At 36.8% G+C, this 21,688-nt stretch overlaps 3 protein-coding genes across 4 annotated transcripts; 1 reads left to right on the top strand and 2 right to left on the bottom strand.

The window, feature by feature from the left end:
- Window positions 1-823: 823 nt before the first annotated feature.
- On the top strand, window positions 824-4,125 carry LOC127799208 (protein STICHEL-like 3). Its single transcript, XM_052333021.1, has 6 exons — window positions 824-1,732; window positions 1,833-2,079; window positions 2,156-2,353; window positions 2,456-2,731; window positions 2,926-3,625; window positions 3,735-4,125. The coding sequence occupies exons 1-6, from the start codon at window positions 824-826 to the stop codon at window positions 3,802-3,804; spliced, it is 2,400 nt and encodes a 799-aa protein (XP_052188981.1). The 3' UTR covers window positions 3,805-4,125.
- Window positions 4,111-12,428, bottom strand: LOC127799210 (peroxisomal nicotinamide adenine dinucleotide carrier-like). The gene is made up of 11 exons (XM_052333030.1): window positions 12,262-12,428; window positions 12,015-12,119; window positions 11,749-11,823; window positions 10,015-10,145; window positions 9,744-9,798; window positions 8,791-8,943; window positions 7,870-7,938; window positions 7,682-7,789; window positions 7,276-7,344; window positions 7,039-7,093; window positions 4,111-5,326 (listed from the first exon to the last, which is right to left on the bottom strand). Exons 1-11 carry the CDS (start codon window positions 12,340-12,342, stop codon window positions 5,136-5,138), a joined length of 1,092 nt encoding a protein of 363 aa, XP_052188990.1. The 5' UTR covers window positions 12,343-12,428; the 3' UTR covers window positions 4,111-5,135.
- Window positions 12,429-15,273: 2,845 nt separating this feature from the next.
- LOC127799236 (UDP-rhamnose/UDP-galactose transporter 3-like) lies at window positions 15,274-20,684 on the bottom strand. Of its 2 annotated transcripts, XM_052333072.1 has the most exons (6): window positions 19,999-20,684; window positions 19,857-19,895; window positions 18,924-19,108; window positions 17,429-17,629; window positions 15,930-16,091; window positions 15,274-15,807 (listed from the first exon to the last, which is right to left on the bottom strand). In XM_052333072.1, the coding sequence occupies exons 1-6, from the start codon at window positions 20,126-20,128 to the stop codon at window positions 15,448-15,450; spliced, it is 1,077 nt and encodes a 358-aa protein (XP_052189032.1). In that variant the 5' UTR covers window positions 20,129-20,684; the 3' UTR covers window positions 15,274-15,447. The 2 variants fall into 2 exon arrangements, with proteins under 2 accessions (XP_052189032.1, XP_052189033.1); XM_052333073.1 differs by lacking the exon at window positions 19,857-19,895 and having other exon boundaries at window positions 19,999-20,679.
- Window positions 20,685-21,688: the final 1,004 nt, after the last annotated feature.

Raw genomic sequence — 21,688 nt, 5'->3', positions numbered from 1 at the left:
CCATAAACAAACAATCCATGCAGAAGCGATAATATAAACAAACCTGGGAGATTATGATGCCACACTGTCAATCGATCGTTGAGATTCAACAACTTGGGTGTCGACACTCTTGGCATTTTCTTCTTGAAGACTCCCAAATGGCGGTGTGAGTGGCCAGCCACGCACCAAACACCTGATGATTCAACCTTCTCTATTATAAATAAATAAATAGCCGGCCGAAGATCCAACTGCCAGCAACAAAGTTTCTTCCGTCAGCCGGAGACAAAAAAACCCTTGACGAAAATAAACAAATTAGAAATCTCTGAGTTGGCCGGCCGCCACCATTTTCAGAGGCCAAACTTGAAGGCCGCCTCAAGCGTGCCTTATTTTACGGTAAACAGTAACAATGTACTGTGCCTATTAATTGGCTCAACTGAACAGGCCATCATCATCATCTTCATCCGTTTGTCTCCCCCTGTGCTCTCATAGAGTTCATCCAATTAGACGGAGTGGAAAAGAAGCTGCTGGATAGCTACTAACGCCACTCTAGTACCCATCGCCGGATAATTTGGTTGGCATTCTGTGGCTGGCTCGGCAACTAGTAGCCCAGTTTCCACACACATTCCACATTACAGTTGCAGTCCAAAGCAGGAGGGTTCCATCTTGGTGCTTGCCAGGCAGCCAATGGTGACTACTACTCCATCCCAGGTAGACATCGTACAAAGCCTGATTTAAGGATCTCTTGCATTTTCCTCTAGAGCAGTTTAGCTTAACTTGTTTGTTTCAGAGTCTCAACTGCAGTTTAAAAGCATAGCAATACCAAACAGTCTCCTGTTCCCCGCACATGGGCTATACTAGTACTAGAACTAGTATTTCAGGAATGCACAAGGGGAGAAGAAGACCAAGAGTGTTTCTTAGGACTAGGTCCAACTACGGAAATAATAGTTGTAGAGATAAGACGATTGTAGAAAGCACTTGTCCACAGCAGGAACAAGTTGATTCATTGAGCCTGGACAGTATCAGCAACTTGCACTTCGATTCTGATATCCTTCTAAACACGCACCACCTCAGTAACAAGTATCGGCCAAAGCTTTTCAGAGACATTGTAGGCCATGAGATCGCTGTCCAGGCCATATCCAAAGCTGTTGAGAAGAAAAAAGTTGGAAGTCTTTACCTTTTCCATGGCCCCAGTGGCAGTGGCAAGACATCCACTGCTAGACTCTTCGCCATGGCACTAAACTGTGAATCCGCATCACTCAGTAAGCCATGCTGGAGCTGCAAAGGCTGCTCAAGAAGCTTGTCTATCATGGAGTTGTTCTCCCAAGGTCGAACAGCTGCATATCAAAGAATTAAGACACTTCTTGAGAGCCAGGCAATCCCTGGTTTCAAAGTCCTAATCATTGAGCTCGAGGAATGTCACTCATTTGGTGCAAAAGCATGGGATGAACTTTTGGGAATGGTGGAAAGAGGATATACTTCTAAAGTTGTCTTTGTCCTCATTGCCATAGATATGGGCATGGTTCCCCCGAACATATCATCAAGATGTCAGAAATTCTGCTTTTCAAAGCTCAACAATGAGGAGATAAGACAGAAGCTAACAAAAATTGTGGCCTGTGAGGACATTAGAATTGAGAATGAAGCACTGAAACTGATAGCAGCAAAAGCACGAGGATCACTGAGGGAAGCGGAGAATCTGATGGACCAGTTGGCCTTACTGGAGTCAACAATCACTAGTTCCATGGTCCTAGCGCTTGTGAGTGTCCTTTCTTCTTGTTTTTCTGCCTCATTTGTGGGTTGGTAGCAGGGAGGCATTTGACTTGTTCCAATTACTGTGCCTTCCCTATTCTATACAGGTGGGTCTCCTTCCCCAAAATAAACTTCTTGATTTGCTCGCGACAGCAATTGCAGGAGACACTATCAATACTATCAGACATACAAGGGAACTATTGGCAACAGGTGTTGAACCCCAAGCTCTTCTATCCCAATTGGCATCTCTTATCACAGACATGATTTCACATGCTGCTGCTGCTGCACAAGATTCTTCACCCTCAGCATCATCATCAGAAGGAACGACACCATTGAGAACTGGATCAGAACTCGGTAAGAAGACATCAAATCACAACTTGTCTAAAAATTTCACCACCACTCAATTAATGCTCTGCAAAAAAAATTGCAGCAAATTTTTATCCTGAGAGATTGTGCCATGCCTTAAGGATACTAGTCCAAACAGAGAAGCAACTCAAGTCCAACTCAACAGACCAGAATTCCAGAATACTGGCTGCCCTTCTTGATATTACTTCTGGAGATGTCTGCACCAGAATATCTACAGGCAAAAATTTTCCAAGGAAAGAAAAGTTAACCTCAGATAATACCGGTAATCTGGAAATTAAATGAAATATAAATGATGATAGATAAATTACAGCCAAAATTTACAACTCTGACACACATAAACACAAGGAGATTTGCTCTTTTGCAGAATTGGAAGATACAGACAGCCAAAGCAGAAACAAGACAACTTGCCATACCATCAGCAGAGCCTCTGAGAAAGAAGAAACAGAGATGATCGAACCAAGTACGCCCATTAAAGGCATTCATCAAACTCAAAGATCAAGAGGCAAAAAACATGAAAAGCTGGCCCGTGTGAGCAACATGGAAGAAATTTGGCAGAAGATTCTGAGAAGAGTAGAGGGTAAAGATATGCAAGATTTCTTGTGCCACCAAGTGAAGCTTGCATCATTAACTCTATGCAGCGGTAATGTAATTTCTACTTACTCATCAAATATAAAGATAAATCATTTTGTATTAGAAATCTTTTTCTGGTGATTTTCTCTGACGCTCTGCCTACTTACAGATAATAGTAATAGTAACAAAAATAATAATATCATGCTTAAAAAGATCATTTGCAGGGTTCCTTTTTATAACTATGTCCTCTTGTCCATTAAACAGCCCATACCATTGTGCATTTGATATTTCAAAGACATGAAGACAAGATGAAAGCCCAGATGTGTAGAGAGAACATATCAAAGGCTATTCAAAGTGCCATTGGGTGCCCTGCTACAATAAACATGAGCCTAGAACCAGTTGAGTTGGGAATTGTAAAGGGAAATACAATCTCTAATATCATTACCCAGTCAAAGAGTAGTCTTTGTAAGCTACAAAAAAGAACATATCTAGTTGATATTTTTCAAAGCAGAAACATTGAAGCTGCAATGCACCATGTTACACCTCAGCAATCATATCCTCTACCAGATAGCTTGAGGCCTACGATTGAGTTTAAAGATCAAAGAACATCTCAAAGTCGGTGCAGATATCCATCAGAAGAAAAAGAAGAAAACATGGTTTGGACACAAAAGATGTCACCCTTTCTTGAACCTTTGACTCAGAAGAACCAATTTCAAACATCTAGAGATCCTGAAAGAGATGCTGAAACTTCAATACCAACAGGGAATATCATGAGAGGCAAGCCAAAGCACAGGTGGTTGTCATTATCCTCGATTCCACAGAGTGATGCAAGCGTGGAACCATACAGTCAAGATATATTATTTGAGAAGGCACATGATGAACGAGAAAGCAACAATAAATTAAAGAAAGGCTTATTAAGGACCACGGAAATTCGTGATTCCCGAGACAATGCAATTTCATACCAGTAAGTAGTAATGATTACATGTGGACAGATGGCTGAAAAGGCAGCATACTTTTTCCTTTAACTAGTTGAGATTTGAGAGGACTAACAGCCCACTCTTAATTCCGTGTAGACAGTTGAAATACTCCTGGAGTTGCACTGACATTCTCTGTTCAAGGAAGACAAAAAGGAAGAACCATTGAAGCACGGTCTTCATTCGTTTTATTCAAATTACACAGTAGATTGCTGCAACAACTCGGAGAAGGTATACCCACCACAAGGAGGCGCCAAAATTAAGTAATCTTCAACTTTCAGAAAAGCAAAAAGAACAAAAAGAAGACATCCATTGCTATTCCTTACTGCTCCAACTCCAAGGTAATAATGGAACTGTACTGGAAGTTCTAAGGTTTTATGCTCCAAGATAGAAAACAGAGTTTCTAGGGTGGCTTGGTGATGTTGACCATTAAACTCTGGTAAAAGGATGATTTTGAGGATGAATTTGATTGGAGTTTCTTTTCTTTTCTTTTCTTTTCTTTTTTTTTTTTTTTTGCTCGGTCAATTTTAGAGTATCAATGGTTAAATAAATAAGTAGCCAAAGGTCACAATTAACTTGGGTATGATTGAGACAGTTTTGAGGTTGAAAAGGAAACATCGCTGGCCTGCAACACCAACTGAGAAATAAAAAGTAGTGAGAAAGAGAACACATACACACAAGGAAGCCCAGCAAGAACTTCCCTTAAAAGTTATACCTGAAGGTGAGGCTGCACAAAACCACAAAAGTTTTCTGTGATCCTATGATTCAAATCTATTACATAAATATCCATAAAGTATGCTGGTTCTCCCCATCATATCAAGAGAACAACTCCAAAATTAGGAAATTAAGATACTTTAATACTCCAAACCTATTAGATTCCTACCAAGATCCAATAACGTTATTCAACCAACAACAAACCCATGCCAGTTCATATCCAGCGATTTGCACAATTTATCAGAATACCCCTTACTACAAAGACCTCATTTAGAGCCAGTGAAACTTTAAAGTAGCACTCTGACCTATAAAATATGAAAAAAAAGAAGATAAATAAATAAAAATAAATAAGTAATGCAATTCAAAGAGTTCCATATGAAATTCGGTATTTCCACTCTGCCCTTTTACACTCTGAATAAGCAGAGAGAGAAATCAGAACCAGCAGAAACATCATTGTATCCATCTCATATCTGAACACGTTGGATTTAATATGGAAGACAGATGTCAAGATTTTATCGACAATGTGTAACAACTCAGCATTAAGGTGGAACATCATGCTCTAATATATTGTACTTAAAGCATCATGTCTTTCCAAGAACATTTTAACATTCATGTAATATTCAAGATATCAATTTAAATTTTTTTTCATTTTCTTCTTTATGTTGCTCTGTCAGGTTCGGTATCCTGGGATCATATATAATAGAGGTACAGTAACATCATTTCTACAAACAAAAAAGAATCTAGAAGACAGGTCACTACATTTATCATTTGTACAAGGGAGAAAAATCATTTCACTAAATTCGGTAGAATTTTCTGGTACTTATCTGCAAATGCCACATAAGCCTTAACAAACTCTTCCTTAACCATGAAAAGTATAGAGGCTGCAAGAACACTCTGTACTATCTTCGTGCTCATACCCTTGTAAAAGCTAGACAATCCCTCATATCGGGCCATCTTCATAATCGCATCAAGAGTACCTGTATTGCAGTGAACATAATTGACATTTTCAGTGTCATAAAAGCAGATTGCTTAGACAAAGATAATAATCAGGTTCAGGATTGAAAATTTGTGTGTAGCCCAGATTTGAAAGTTTGCCTCAACCCCAATCAAATCAGTATTACATGAGGTAGATCCAGTTGATGGATAGCAGAATAAAAAAACAAAACAAACACAACAACAACAATCACAAGCCTTAATCCCATTAGGAGTGGTTGGTTACATGAATTCTAAACCTTCAACCAGCTCTATCAATGGCGCAAAACAAACACATTTACACTGAAAAATTCAAGAAATCAAAAGCAGAGAAAATGCATTTACATTGAAAAATCTAATGAGGAAAAAGGAGACCTTACTTAGCTGAACAGTACACTATTTGAGGAAAAATATACAGCGTGTCAACTTCCAACACCATCCTAGTTGAACTACATCTCATACCCTAGGTATCCAATCCACAAACTTGCATGTGTGGGGTTAAAAAAATCTTAACAAGGTTCTACTCCTAGATTAAAGGAAGTCTCACAAGTGGACATATACAAACACTCAAAGGAGTACAGAAATATACTAGATGTTCAGCAATGAGATGTTGATTAAAGGCTAAAGACTGGTATAAATCAGATATTCAAAAGGCTTACATTCCAAGATAGTCTTTTGTCAAAAGCGGTTATAGTGGATCATATTTATATTTCAACAATAATATTTTCTACTTTAGTGAATGGGAAGTGAGGAACCCTGTAAATTTCTATGTTGACAACTTGATTCTTTTGTTTACTTTATTGATGTAAACTTTGAGCTATATGTTGACAAAGGTGATTCAAGGTCTGGGGAGTGGTCTTCAAGTAGGTCAAATGGACGATAAAAAGGTTCCGCTTTCTCATATACTTTCTATGGATGAATCTAATGTGTGCACATACATAGACCACCAGGATTTAGATATGTGTGTGTGAGTGTGTGTGTGTGTGTCTGTCAAGGCAGACAATAGGTGACGTATGCACAGCTACAAGAGGAAAAGCAAAGTACTCTTCAATGCCACCCCACCAAGCCTTAATCCCACTGGCTAGCAAATCATCTATATTCATGGCCAAATCTACTCCAAGGCCATTATATACCATTATTGCTATGAAAGACATGCATAGATAAGTTAAAATGGGTAGAAATCTCAGCACAAAAGCCCCAGAAAATTTATGTGGGCGAGGGGGACTACTCATGTTCCGATGGGTGGGGGAGTTCAGGCAGGGGGGACTACTCGTGTTCCAATGGGTGGGGGAGGTCAAGGAGCAACCTTATTGTTGCTACCAAGGCCCACCACCTACCCAGAAAATACAAACTCAAATTTATTTTTCATTAAATAAAGCAAAGTAATTCTTGAAACTCCTTGCTTTGCGAGGGTTGTATCTCTATGCAATCTTCCCCTTGCCTTTTTTGCAAAGAGATTGTTTCCACAACTTGAATCACAGACCTTTCAGTCACAAAGGAACAACCTTACTATTGCTACCAAGGCTTTCCCTCACCCTTAAAAGACAAATGTAACAAAATACAGAAATTAGAATTTTGAAGTTATAAGACTTGAACCCCAAATGTCTGAGTTAACCCCAAATATCTGAGTGAACAAAGATGAAAGGACCTAATAATTTGAATGAAGTTATCTGTTAGTATACAAATGAAAATATTGATTAGAATATTGAAAACAAACCTGAATATCTTAGTAAGACGTTTCCACCAATCTCCTGCTTTGCTTGAAGCCTTGACTGCACAGTTATCAAGTACAACACTATCAATAGGAAATTTATAGTAGAAGAAAACAACCTTGCATAGTTTATATTCTGTAGACGGACAACACACTAAGATATAACATCATTTAGGCTATATGAAGCAAGAAGGGTATTTGTACAAGCTCCAAACAGTCAACAGCTAGTAGAACTGCCATCACCTTAACCACCAACAAAGGATATGTTGAGATAGTTGCTCCCAGTTTTGCCAAGGCCCCCAGTAGGAAAACCTATTCAAACAAAGAACACAGGACATTAGACTATAAAATGTGAGCAAAGCCTCTGATATGAATACCATCGTCCAATGGGACACAGTTCTTTTGCCAAAACAAAATGATGACTTCATTGTTCATAGCATATGACAATATAATTTAGTTATTCAGATGTCTTGTTGAAGATCACACTCCCCGCAGTAACAGAACTGTGCTAAGAACAAAAACAACACACTATTCTTTGTGATCAACCCTAACTTTTCTGTATGTTTTTGAAGACAACAACATACCACTCCTCGGTATAAATACTGATTCTCTATGGGCTTTGGAGTCTACCATCTCTACAGGAGCTTACCTCCAAAGCAGTTACATTACTTCTTCCCTGTTTATTAGTGGCGCGCTTGGCTCTCAGACGCTTTAATGAAGTCTCATAAATCATGAATTGGATTGATGGATTGCAAACCTGGCACAGAGTAATCCCCATATATTAAAGGTAGCTTGGCACTACATCAAAAGGTAATTCAATTATCGACGTAAATTCACCATGATTAATGTGGGGATGATGCCTTTCCAGAATCCAGTGATTCCTGCTTCATTGTAAATTTCACAAGCCTACAAGTAACAGACACGCATATGTAACAAATAGATAAATACCAAACAAAATTAACAGAAAAGAAGATAAATCACCAACAGACCAGTCACATTAAATCATCTTGAACACATATAACTTCTAAAATGGATGCATATAACATAATCCTTCTTTCACCAAATAAAATTGCTTTTTGGTGTCAATCACAATGGTGTAGCAGTATCCCTCAGAATAGCTGCCATGATTAGTAGTGTGTTATCACTTGAATGGGCACTACATCTAGCCCAAATGTGTGCCATCATTTGGAGTGACAACCTGACAAAGAAAACAAGGTCCCTTCCCTCTCCGACCTTAATGGTATAGATTTGGAATCAATATAATCAGGTCAGGAGCAAGTTACAAGGGAACAGTCATAACTCAAAAGAGGTTGGTGCAGTTGAGGATTTTGGGACCACTTTGTCCTTTTCTAGGGTATTAGTATTTTGATATTTTCAGTAACATAGGTATGGATTGTGGGGTTCAAACCCATCACAGGTATGGAAAGAGGTTTTCTGATTAGGTCTGAGAAAGGTTTGTCTAAATTGAATTGATGCTTGACTGTTGCACCCTTAAGCATTGTGTGAACTTGTGACACAAGACTAGCATGTTCCCAAGGAAAAAAATCTTTATTTTAAGTAAGGATAGGCAGCAAACCTTTCCAAACAAAGAAAGAATAGAGAACGAGAACTCTCCCTGAGTCTTGTGGATAGGACCAAAAAAATCCAGAACAACATTTATTTCATATCAGCAACATAAGTCATGGAGAAAAGAAAAACAAGATACTCTAGTTATGCACACTGGCACACCCCCAAAAAAAAGTAAGTACAAAAACTAACTGCGTGCAATGTTCCATATGGGCGGTGTTTGATAGAACTGAGTTCTGCCAATTTGTCTTGCAGGGTTGAACCCATGAAATTGCCTTCAGAAGCTTCCTTTAGTAAAGCCTCTCTTTTTGCCTCCATAATTTTCCTTTCTGCTTGAGTATGGGTCTAGGATCAGAAGGACAATGCCACAAATTAATCAAGACAATTTAAAACACAGATAATTTAAAATTAACTAATAAAATCACACTATGTTATGATAAAAAAAAAAATCATAGGGCATGAGAACTTGTTGAAATCATCAGGTATTGCACCTAAAATGGTGAAATCGAAATGCATTCAAGCAACTAACCAAAATTATGGTAGATATCTGCCATGCTGCAAAATGTGAATAGCAGTTTTAAGATATGAATGCAGCTATTTTGCACCCAAAAAATAGAATGTAGATAGTGATGAAAACTGAAAAGTGTCAGATTAACTAAAAAATGGTATGTATTTTCTTATACTGAGCAGCCTTTTGCAACAAGAATAAGCGTCCATCTCTTGAACTAGGCAAGTTGTTCAAGAACACTCAGAAAATTTAGTCAGCGATTCATCATTTATGTATTTCCCTAGAATGTTGACGTGTAAATAACAAATTGATGTGAAACAAAAACCAAAAGGAACTTTTTTTTTCTTTTGAAGGGGGAGGCATGGGACACATGCCAATATTATAAAGAACAAGAAATAACATACAAGGAGCCTACTGCAGGCCACAGATAAGTGAGATGGTCAATACAAAAGATAAGCATCAACCGCTTATTCTTGAATAATCTATAGCAACCAAAAGGAGACAAAGTTGACAATGAATCCAATTCTTGAATAACTATTAAAAATCCTATTTTGAAAAAGAAAATCTAAACATAAAATAAAGATTGCAGGAAAAATTGTTTTTAAGTGCTAGAATTGTCACAGAACATTCAAATCACCTGCATTCGTGTCACAAGAATCCATATTGGGTTTGTCAGCAATACATTCAAGGACCTGAGAAGAAATCATTTGCAGCAAAAATGTCATTCAAACAACAATGAGAACATAAGGAAATCTAACTTGTAATAAGAAATATCTCAATAAATAAAGCATCAGGAACAAGAAGACATTGGTTACTGCAGAACTTTCACATAGACATCCTAAATCCTACAAAAGAAAATATTTAGACTTTTTTGGTTTTGCTGTCTGTCAAACAAATTGATTGTTTACCCAGCAATAGCTGCAACAACAAGCCAAGATAGCATGCCCACGGTACCATTCCCACGTCCTTCATTTCTACGGGCAATTGCAATTGCCTCAGCCTTGTTTTTGAACACCTGATAAAAATAGTAATAAATGCCCTGCAACATCAGAATGAGATTATTAGACCCCGTTGAAGAAGTGAAAAATGAACACTTCAAGAAAAAATATTTTCTTTTCCAATATAGTGCATAGAGGCACTCATAAAGGATAAATGAAGCTGATCATAAAATTATTCAGTATAAACACTCCATTACTATAAATTGGCTTGTCACAGCTTGAATAATAGAATACAACAACTTCAATCCATTGTCTCAGATTTGATATAATTACTTCTGATATGGTGATTTTATAGTGAATCAGTTAAAACTACAAAAATAAAAGATATGATATGACAACAGAATAAAAGCCTGACAGTCACATAATCAAAAAGCAACTTCAAATTAATTACAAGCATATCCACATGATACTAAACATATCTTTTTCCTACCAGTGATTTATCAAATATTATGAAGCTTAAGAAAAAAAAGTCTAAACACCTTTCTTTTTATGCATAAGCAAGCACCTTTGACACTTGCCGCCTCATCTGAGGTGCTCACTTGCGCAGGCTTAGCTTGATTGAAATTGCCTCACCTAGAGATAGGCAAGGCGCTTCTATGGAGCCTTCAGGAGCCCAAGCGCCTAGGCAACCAAGATGCTCGCCTTTGACTACACTGAACTTTATCCCACCTATTGAAATGTACTTCCCTCTAATGAATCAGCAAAAGTTTATAATTTTCGGTACTTAATGCAATTGTCCTCCTAATATTAGCATGTAGGTCATGAATGTGTTGGACAAAGTATTTAGTATAATGTGAGGTTTTGGTGTCAAAGTAACAATCAGTTAGCTACTAATCGGTACCAGAGTGGAGGCAAGTCAAGGCAAATTATTAAATATATATATATGTATGTATGTATCTGAACGACTACCTCTAGAATGGTCATCACAAATGGTAGACATAAAAATAAAAAAGACAAACAATACGGTTATCTAAAATAACCACACAAGATCAAATTTGTGCAAAGTAAAAACCTTCAGCAGGATAAACCATTCCAAACTTCAGCTGAAGCTGCCAATTGAGGGATAGTCCAATAGAATAAGAATGTCATATAAGTTTTGCATATTCAGAAACTCTCAAAACCATGTTAACTGTAAATCAAAATTCAACAAGCAAGAAAAATAGATTTATATGTAGACTTATCAAAATAAGATATGGGGCTGAAGCACTAACAGTAACAATCAAGAGAGCTTCCTTAAGGCTGCAGCCCAATGATCAAGGAGTATGTCAATTTTTGCACTTGTTTTTATTTTTATTCATGGAAAAATGACATTTCTGTAGTGATAAGGTACATATTTGTGACACGTAAACAGAAACTGGCATCCAAAGGGCATGTGACCGTAATACCAAATTTACAGAATAATATGAAACAAGGAATGCAGGTGCATGATAATGACGAGAGTTGCACATATCTTGCTTGGGAACACTGATTTATCGCAACCCCGTGTTTTATATTCATATCATATTAATTACAATCAACCAAATAATAAGTTTTGAGGCTTTGGGGGCTTCTATTTGCAGAAATAAGCAGGCCTGAATGATCATTCATCTCCCTCTCCTGCCCAACAAGATCCGTGCAGGGCAGGAAACGGTAGCGTGGTATTACCATTGAAGCAGCAGTTCCCAGCAGAGAAGGCCTCAGGCCGCTGTAAAGCCCTCCCCATCCTTCGTTTTTCAACACCTTACACGCATTAAACAGAACAATAAGTAGCACGTAAAGATGGAAGTGAGTGAATATCGCCAGGAAACGAAACGATATCACGATGAACCTAAAAGAGAAAGGATGAAGGATAAATGGTGATGATAATGATTGAACACTGGTAAACCCTAAATACACAGCTAATGGAGAAAATCGAATGGAATTGGTAAAACCTGGAAGATTTGAACAAGCGTGCTCCCTGGACGATGATCAGAAGGTTGGGCGGAGGAGGCCTGACCTTTCTTGGCAACTCTCTTCACCTGTTGGCGCGTGTTTACCTGCAAACAACAGGCGAAACCAAAGCACCAAATCAATAAAGAAAATTACCGAAACAAATTGAAGGTCGAAACGAAATTGAATTATGCATATCAAAATCAAATTCCACAGGGTGGAGCGTGTGAGTGGGTACAAATTCAATACCGTTTGGAGAGGATAAGTGACAATCTGTGCGATAATACCGCCACCAGCTCCGGCTAGGCCATTCGCCACTGCGTTGGACATGCTTTTCCTCTCTGTTCTATCACCGCGTCAGGTTTTGCAGCTATGCTTCAATCGCATTCCTCCTTTCTGCTAGCCAGCAACTCTTTAGACCGTTTTTAAAAGTAGCTTCTAACTTGTTTAACTTTTTTAAGTTCTGTAAAATTTACAAATGAGAATTACTAATGCGTTTAAATAAATATGTTTAAAAATTGAATAATATTTAATTATATATTTAGTTTAAAATAATTGATAAATTATTAAAATTTGATAAAAAGACAAAAATATTTGTTAAATAATATAAATAAAATTCATAAAAATATTAAATTTTAATAAAAAAATTAATTTAATATATATTAAATATTATATATATATATAGTGAATGAAGGAGAAGATAGCGACAACGACGAAATAAGGTGGCAATAAAGGCAACGGAAGAAAAGATCAAAGCAACGACAATGGACTAGAGACGACGGGCTAAGGCAATGGTGATGGAAGAAATAGAGGACAACGCTAGATGAAAGACGATGGTGATGGCAACGAACATGGAGGAGCGAACGACAGTGACGGACATAGAGGTTGGAGACAACAGCCAAAGATGGGTCTGACGACAGTAACAACAAAAAAGGTAAAAAGATAGAAAAATGTAGAAATTAAAAATAAATCATGCTAGATGTACACTCATTTTGTACATCTTGAGCTATATAAGGGGGTATTATACCAAAATAACATACACCTCACGCGTCTCTATGCACCTTATGAGGGGTATTTTTATCATAATACCCCCTTATGTAGCCTAAGATATACAAAATAGGTGTACCAATAGCATTTTTCATTAAAAATATGTATTTTGTTTGAAGATAAATCAATAATTTGTTTGATCAACACAAAAAGTTCCTTAGAACTTATTTGGAAAAGTTGGGGAAAAGGGGCAACTTATCTCAAATGCTATTAAAATGGTTTATAAGCTTGATAGCATTTAAACTAAGTGTTTGGCATACTGTTTTGACTACTTATAAAAGTTATTAATTTAGTTTATAAGTTATGTAGCTTATTTTTTGAGATATTCCAGCCGTTTAAACGCTACTAAACTTAAAAACTAATTTACCAATGTTTGGCAAAAGTCCAACCCCCCCCCCCCCTCTCCCCTCCCCAACTTTTTCAAAAACGCTAATAGGAGCTTATTACATTGATAGATTAAACTACATATTTACTCTCAAACAAAGCACACGTTTTCAACATATACCTTTCTTCATCCCTTTGCCTGCTCTAATCCTGCCGCCACCAAACCCATATCCGACCACCATCGTTGTCGTCGTCCATCACCATCACCCTCGTTCTCACCCTTTCCCCAACCCATAGTCCATCGCCTCCATTGCCACCTCCTCTTCCCTTCGTCGTTGCCCTTACAATTTTCTTTCATTGTATATATATAACATGTATATATTAATGTATATTAAATTAATACATTTAATATTTTTATAAATTTTATTTGTATTATTCAATATATTTATTTTTATATTTTTATCAAATTCTGATAACTTATTAGCTCATTTAAACCAAACATATAACTATTAACTAATAGCTAAAAAACACATTTATCCAAATACGTTATCAACTTAAATACTATTTAACTTTTAAACTTTACATAACTTAAAAGGTCAACGACTTAAAAATTGCTAAAAAAATAGATAAACCAAACACTCTCTAAATGTTACCACGTAAAAAAAAATAAAATACATAAATTATATGCTAATTCAGTAGCTTATAACTATAAGTGGTCAAATTGGTAAGCCAAACACTTTATTTCTTTTATCCACCAACCAAGTAGATAGCATTCTCTCTCTTCAGGGTATAAGTCAAGCGGTCAAATGAGTAATAAGTCAAGCGGTCAAATGAGTAATATGTCGTTATTAATTCGGTAGATTACAAGTTCGATTATCGCCCTGCACAAGGGCCAAAGGCTCAACCTGCGATTTATCTTTTTTGACGTAATTAAAAATATAAGTACTGAAAACTGCGCAAAGACGATCATCCTAAGTATATAACATTCTGCTTTCGCTTTCGTTCTTCTTTCTATATTTCTTTTTCAAAAATAAGCCAATACGAAATGACTGTATGTTTGAGTATGAGTAGTCCATGTAGCAAAATTTTCTTTATTCATTTTTAAAAAAATAATTATTACAACTATAATAATTGTGAGTTCTTTTTAATTAAATAAAAAAATAATTATGCAATTCAAATTTCAACCCTGTTGGAAAATGAATGAATTTGTTTGTTCAAATATAGTAGTAAATAAATTGTTGATGCTTTACAGTAGAACTAATTCGTTAGTTTGGTTTAGATTAAGAAATGAGCGTTACCTCAAAATAAATATACTGCAATGTAAGTCTTTAGATCTTATACATATATTTTTATTTTTTTCAATTTAATATATTCTTACTTACCAACAAAATAAAGTAGATAATTATAGTTATAGATGGTAGCTTTGTTTTAGTAAAACAAGAGAGTGAAAGCTCATTTTAACTTATATTATTAATGACATGTTTTTATAAATTTAGTAGTGAAAATATGATTTGATTTACATAATCAAAATATTGTTCTCAAACGGGGATGATGCAAGTGTCAACAATGTCAATTTCTTCCTTATTTCCTTATCAAATCAAACCTAAAATATAAAACAAATAAGAACGATGGTACGTTCCCAAGTGATGGAACTCATATCCCCACACACAAACAAGTAATGAACTTTTTGTAGTGAAAGTTCATATGCTTACGTTATGTGATCTTTGTTCAATATCGTAAAAAAGGAAAAAGAAAAAAAAGGCCAGCAGATGGAGAAAGGTTTGAGGTACTGAAAGAGTTGTTTTCTGAAACAAATGGATTTTCATACATTTAATATGGCCTCAGTTTCAGTATGCAATAACTCTATTCGCCTCCACAAGAATAAAAAAATAAAACAAATATGAGATGGACAACAAAAATATTAAGGGTGGGTGCTCCCAAGTATTCAGTAACATTGATTATGAACTCAAGTTATAAGATAATGAGACGGTGGGCGAAGAGATGGAACAAAGCAATAAATGAAGCAAATTAGGAGAGACGAGATGGCAAAATACCAATGTCGACCTACCCCTTGCTCTCCCCAGGTTCCACGTCTTTGAAAGGAGTGCTTTCAACTCCCTCCTTCAAGAGCCTAATTTCCTCTTCTGTAAGGCTGTTCTTTATTTGGGATGCGGCCTTGTTAGTAGCTTGCTTCTCAACTTCCACAGCCCAACTATAGATTATCATGCCAACCACTGCAATGATCATCCCCATGATGTTCTTGAAAGTCAGTTCCGAATCGAAAAGCAGCCACCCCAAGGTTAGCACGCATACGGTTTTCATATGACCTAAAACCTGGAAAGAAACTGCCGAGAAGCGCCCAATGCAGAGGTACTGGCTCACGTTGCAGAACACAGCTAGGCAGCACGAAAGGAGAATGAAGAACTGCAGATGTTGCCACGAGTGTTAGAAAGTGTAACAGTTTACTAATTCCCACGAGGACAGATCAATGGATGGATGCAACGAGTTTAATGCACCGGATTTGTAAGGGAGAGTCGGGGACTTACAATAGCACCCGAAGATATCTTGTAGTTCACTATAAATTTTCCGCCAAGAGAGTAGTCAACAAAAGGACCCAGCAAAAGAAGAGACAATGCTTGAATTGGAGCAGTCTTACTCAACAACTCGAAAGACCCAATTGAATACTTTTTCTGTAAGGATCCTATTGACTGTCGAAGAGTAAAGAGCAGACAACAGTAACATCATTAGAAGATCTGAAGAAGTAAACGCAAACAAGGAGTTGTATGAAGTCAGGGTTACAGTGTAGTACTTTAGTCAAAGCTTCCGTTTAATAATTTCATGAAATATAAATCCACCTAAGATTATTCATCAGAGTATGATAATGACAAACCTTAATTCCACTCGGTGTGCCCTATAACCAAATATGAAGGTCTAACAAATTCAAGCTCCCGATAACTATCATAGAGTGAAAGTGAAATGTGGTAATAATATTCTTACTTCTTCAAATTTTCTTCCCCTGGATATCAGATTGTTGTTTTCTGATATTCATATCATTGCAGAAAACTCTTTCAAAATCACACTCAAAGTGACAAAAAGTTATACAGCCAACTCAAACCTAGGTGTATTCATCTTTAAGTTCAACTCAGGGGAAAAAAAGAATAACTGTCCTTCAGCTAATTCAGCATCTCCAACTACCCTTCAATTGTATCCAATCCACAAACAAATTAGTTAACAAGGACCACCATCTTCATAACAAACTTTAGCTTGCCAGTTTGAAAAATATGTGAAAAGAACAAATCATAGAATTTTGTGTATTCCTATGATGGGCACCTGTACATTCTTGTGTGTCCACAATGCACGAGTATGTAACAGAGTGTATAAAGGCATCCCCAATGTACAAGACTTTTTGCTGGGATTGGGGGAGAATCATTTTTGTATGTAGCCTGTACTTTGCAAAAAGCCTGTTTCTATAACTTGGCAACGTGACCTGCCAGCATTGGTGGATATCATGCTTGATGTGTGTTGCCCCCTCCACTCCCACCCAAATAAAAAAAGAACATTTACATTTCATAAAAAATCTACAGGATTTTGGCTTGCAATACAATAAAGGTTGATCAATATAATGCATATATAACTTTGAGTTGGAGTCATTACTTTTCTAGCATGTACATACAGATTATTTTTAATCTGCTCAAGGTTCTTGGGTCATAGTCTTGGAGGTACAAGACTGACTCAACCACCTACAATCTATTAGAAACAGATTACTGATTTGACAACTTAAGACACATGAAATGATGCCTAGGCGCCCTAGACACTAAAGTATCCATGTTTATCAGTCTGACTATAGTTGGCCCTATAAATAATTACTTATAACTTGATATATTAATAATTTAGACTTCTTAAGGAACTTACAAAATCCAAAATGACATCATTAAGTTATTGTTAACCACTGGCCAGCAAACCAATCTCCTTCCAGGATGGTGAATTCATGTAGCATCATAGTAAATATATTGATATAACTAGCATGATATAAGAGGTAACTCACAATTTGTTGCAGTGATGTAGACAATACTGCTACACAGGCACATAGAAAACCTTTAGCATTAACTTTGACATCCGTTACAGTGCAAACACCAACACCTACCACCACAACCACAACAGACATTTTAACTTCCCTTGAATAATGCTTATTATGAAGGATCCACTCCATCACGCAAACCACTGGAATCATGCTCAGTTTTGATATCTACACCAAAAACACAAAGATATATAGCTGAATACATATCTAAAAAATCACATAGAAAAAGATGAAAAAAAGGAGAACAAACATAAAATGAGTTAATCTGTTCAGGCTTCATTTTCTTTTTCTTTTTTTTGGTTTATATTAATCTCTTCGGGGCATCATTTCTAAAATAAAAAAAAAAAAAAGAATTAGATTTTAATTGTCACTCAATTATAGTGAGGGTCATGGATGTACCCTATCAATGCACTTTAAGTATCCAAATGAGTCCCAAATATTAAAAAAATGGAAATTACCAACAATTTTCAGTTTAAGAATTAAAGGGCTACTAATAAAAACTATAAAAATGGAACAAAGGATTCTGATCAGCATAACCAATAAAAAGACACATGGCAGCACGGGGAGATAACTTATCTCATTCTGAACGAGGAATGAGGGCAAAAGAAGTGCAGCCAAAGACAGGGAGACGAGTAACATTTTGCTGAACGCCAAACAGACATTCAGCAGGCAACTTGCCGGATAGAGTTGGAGTAGGCTAACTCTTTAAAAAGAAACATAAGTCTTTCGATAACCGTTCCAGTGCCCATTATTTCGTTATGCCCCTTGTGATTGAGGTGTCCGATGGACGTTCAAAACCAAATCAAAATTAACAATCATCAAGGGTTCTAACCAAGCATATTTTAATAATGCCACTAACTCGGAGCACAATTTTGATGCCAATTTTCTATTTCTATTTCCTTATCCAACCAGCAATAACACTTCATCTGTTGCAAGACTAAAAGATACTTTAGGATTGCATGTTTTTGTTGAATAGCAGAAGAAAAGATTGATGCTGGTTCTTAAGAATGTCTACTTAACAAGAATACTAGCCAATGTCAATAGGATCCATGACTGTCTAACACTTAAAAGTACTAGCTAACAAGACTAGCACACAGGTTCAAGTAGCCCAAACCGGTTACAGCAAAATTAGATAATGGTTTTTTTTATAGAACATACAAGCTCACTAATTATATACAATTTGTACATTTCCAGATTTTAAAAGAAAAGGGGCAAGTTTACTAAGCATGAAAGGGAAAAAGCATATCATTAGTTTCCAGGCAGAACTAGTCCAGTAAAAAACTGTCCAAGTCAATAACATAAAAAAAAAAAAAAAACAAATAAAACATACTTGGGTGGCATAAAAGAACAAGTTTACCAAGGGGCTTCTCCAATGAAAATGTTAAGTATTTATGCACCAAAAAAAAAATCTAACTAATGGAGAGCCAGAGAGAGAGCATGTGGTGTTAATGAAAATCCTTACCTGGTAAAATCCAACAGAATTCAGCATGAGACTGAAATTCATTCCAGTAATAGACATATTAGCAACAATTGAGAACCAGAAAAGCTCCCACAAAGGAACATGTTTTGATGCCGAGTAACCAGTAGCGTTTGACACCAGGCCAACCAGTGCAGTTACAGCAAAGTGGAAGCCGGTTAAAGTTGTTGCTGGCAATAGTAGAACATGAAAAATCTGATTAAACTAAGATGCATTAAAAGAAAATTTGGAAAGGCAGCAAATGGATATAACTCATTCCACAGGTTAGCAGTAAAATAGCAATTTTAAGCAAAATGATAGATAACAAAGCTGACAATTTAATGGGTGCGATCAAGGCGAAGACTGTGTTAATCTTTAATTCTTCTGTTTCTTTTCCCTTCAAAAGTTTTAATTCTGAACGTTGTGTAATGGGTGCTGTCAAGGCTAGGAAAATGATGAACTTTACTAACAACAGTTTGCAAATACTTTGGGCATAGAAAGTGATCGGTTGTTCTATATCAAAGTAAAGGAGTCCACCTGTGCAGGGAAAAGGACAGCAACAAATAAAAAGTCTCATCTAAGTCCATGTTCTGCTTTGGCAATTTTATTTGGTTTCCTTCTAAAATGTCACCCCTAAACGAAACAAGACAGGAAATTAATGGATCCCATAGGATCGAGATTTCTACCAAAGCCACTGGTTATGAAATTATTTCCAAATCTTATTGTCATTGAATTTGTATTTCAGAACTAGGATCTCAATAATTTTTAAGTTTGTCATTTAAAAAGTATTTTGGGATGAGCAGTTGTATCTTAAGAATCATTTTTCAAAAACCCAAGCTCGACGGCCAATAAGTTCATGAATGCGAGTACGAGAAAAGAACGATATTGCATCGATTTGGTAAAAAATCCGAGTTGTTTTCGATAAAGAAGACACCTAACCACGCCAGAAATTTAAACTGACCGAAGCCCGCCGAGTGCCTAGAAAAAAATGGCAATTAAAGAAAAGAACGCAAATAAGAATCAAGATCCGCAAGAATTACAACAAGAAGGATGTTAAAGATCAGATCCAAGAGAGACTAACCAAAGCTAAAGGCATAGCCATTGGGAGACATAAGCTGCTTGTTGGCCATGATAATTCCGACCGAACTCACAACATTCATCGCCCAAGCCCCGACATCAGACACCGAAGAAGATTTCTTCTCGGCTTCCATATCTCGCTACAACCACCGCCGGCCGACGCCAATCAACAAGATTCAGACCGGCAGAGTAGACAAGATCCGTCCGTCGTGTTCAGGAATTCAGGCGAAGAACACGAGGAGGAAGCGGCTCGAGTACTGAATCAAACCTCGGCTCCAAGAGGAAGATCTAGATTTCCAGCACGCAACAAGTGCAAGGGCGGTGGACGGAGGCTGATCTGTGCACGATTCGGAGTTTTCCTTCGCCCAAACACCTATCCGCCTATTCGTCAAGCGGTCATTGCGCTTTCTGCGGTTCTTCGCACCACCACACTGGGTGACTCGGGCCTTCAAAGTCAAACACTGCGCAAGCAAGGAATTTTCGCACGAAAAGCAGAAGAAGAGAGAAAGCGCTTCTTCCGCGTCGGCCACACACAACCCACAAGCTCTCTCACGCTCCAAACGCCAAATCCAATGCCGTCGGCTCCGTATAAAAGTAATTTCCCTCAGCCTCACGAAGCGGCACCGGAACGTTTTATCTCTCTCTCTCTCTCTCTCTCTCTGTCTTTATTTCCTTCGTTCGTCCGCGGTGTTTAATTTTTAAAATGAGGAAGAGAGAATTTAAAAAATAATAATAGTTTGTAGCCTTGCGGACTACTCCCTGGCCCATTTCGTTCAATGGTTATTATATATTGGTTGGGACTTGGGAATAGTGAATAAAAATTATGAATTTATTATTCAAGCATAGCGTTTACCTCTGCCTCATTCCCGATAACAAGTGATCTGTCAGGGTCAACCAGAGGGAGGTTGGGTGTCTTTTAAGTTGAAATTTTTAATGTTTATTGTTATGCTCAATAAAGTTTGAAAATCAATTAATTAATAAATAATTTATCTATAACTATCTATAATAATAATTCAAAATAACCCTTATATGGCACGTGAATAATAAAGTGTTAAAAACTTAAAAGTCTTATAAATTAGACAAAATATATATAAGTTAAACAAGACTTATTCCATCGTAAATCTCTAATATTAATTTCATTATTTATAATGTTATCAGCCAAATTTCATTAATGCGCTTTAAACTTAAGCCATGAAGATAAAAGTTGAAGTGAAATTAGCTTCATGGGTTAGGCAAGTTTAGAAAATAAGAAAGGACATGACACCATGGGTTAAGAAAATAAAAAGCCCCCGTCAACAGAGGCCTAAATAATTAGGTTAAGAAACTTCCAATTTGAACAATGCAACCATACACTTGTCAAAATGCCTACGCCAACTTAACGGGTCAAGATGACAATATTTGACCATAAAACAAGAAAAGAGGGGAAACCAGAAAGAGTCATTTTCTGCACAAGTCAATAAAAATTTGGCAAATCAGCCACAAAGCACAAGCAGTCGAAGTTCATCAAAGCACTCGATGTTGGATTTTAGTCATTTTGATGGACCGTCGTTGGATTTTAGTAATTTTCATAAATAGTCTTTGTAATTTCCCCTCAATATTTTGTAGTCCTATGTGTGTTGTTCTTTTAAATGCATTTTACAAGATAAACATATTTTTGACCTAACAAAAATAACTTGTTTTGATTAGAGACTTAA

This window comes from Diospyros lotus, chromosome 4 (genome assembly GCF_014633365.1).
Source record: "Diospyros lotus cultivar Yz01 chromosome 4, ASM1463336v1, whole genome shotgun sequence".
Taxonomy (NCBI): domain Eukaryota; kingdom Viridiplantae; phylum Streptophyta; class Magnoliopsida; order Ericales; family Ebenaceae; genus Diospyros; species Diospyros lotus.
This window is presented reverse-complemented; position numbering and strand designations above follow the sequence as displayed.

Coding starts and splice junctions, on each gene's coding strand:
- LOC127799208 (XM_052333021.1), top strand. CDS start 824: ATGGGCTATACTAGTACTAGAACTAGTATTTCAGGAATGCACAAGGGG. Junction 2,080..2,155: donor GAGAACTGGATCAGAACTCG/GTAAGAAGACAT, acceptor AAAAAATTGCAG/CAAATTTTTATCCTGAGAGA. Junction 2,354..2,455: donor GTTAACCTCAGATAATACCG/GTAATCTGGAAA, acceptor GCTCTTTTGCAG/AATTGGAAGATACAGACAGC.
- LOC127799210 (XM_052333030.1), bottom strand. CDS start 12,342: ATGTCCAACGCAGTGGCGAATGGCCTAGCCGGAGCTGGTGGCGGTATT. Junction 10,146..11,748: donor TGGGAACTGCTGCTTCAATG/GTAATACCACGC, acceptor CTGATGTTGCAG/GGCATTTATTACTATTTTTA. Junction 7,345..7,681: donor GTAATGTAACTGCTTTGGAG/GTAAGCTCCTGT, acceptor TTGTTTGAATAG/GTTTTCCTACTGGGGGCCTT.
- LOC127799236 (XM_052333072.1), bottom strand. CDS start 20,128: ATGGAAGCCGAGAAGAAATCTTCTTCGGTGTCTGATGTCGGGGCTTGG. Junction 16,092..17,428: donor CTACATCACTGCAACAAATT/GTGAGTTACCTC, acceptor ACTCTTCGACAG/TCAATAGGATCCTTACAGAA. Junction 15,808..15,929: donor AGATATCTTCGGGTGCTATT/GTAAGTCCCCGA, acceptor CAACATCTGCAG/TTCTTCATTCTCCTTTCGTG.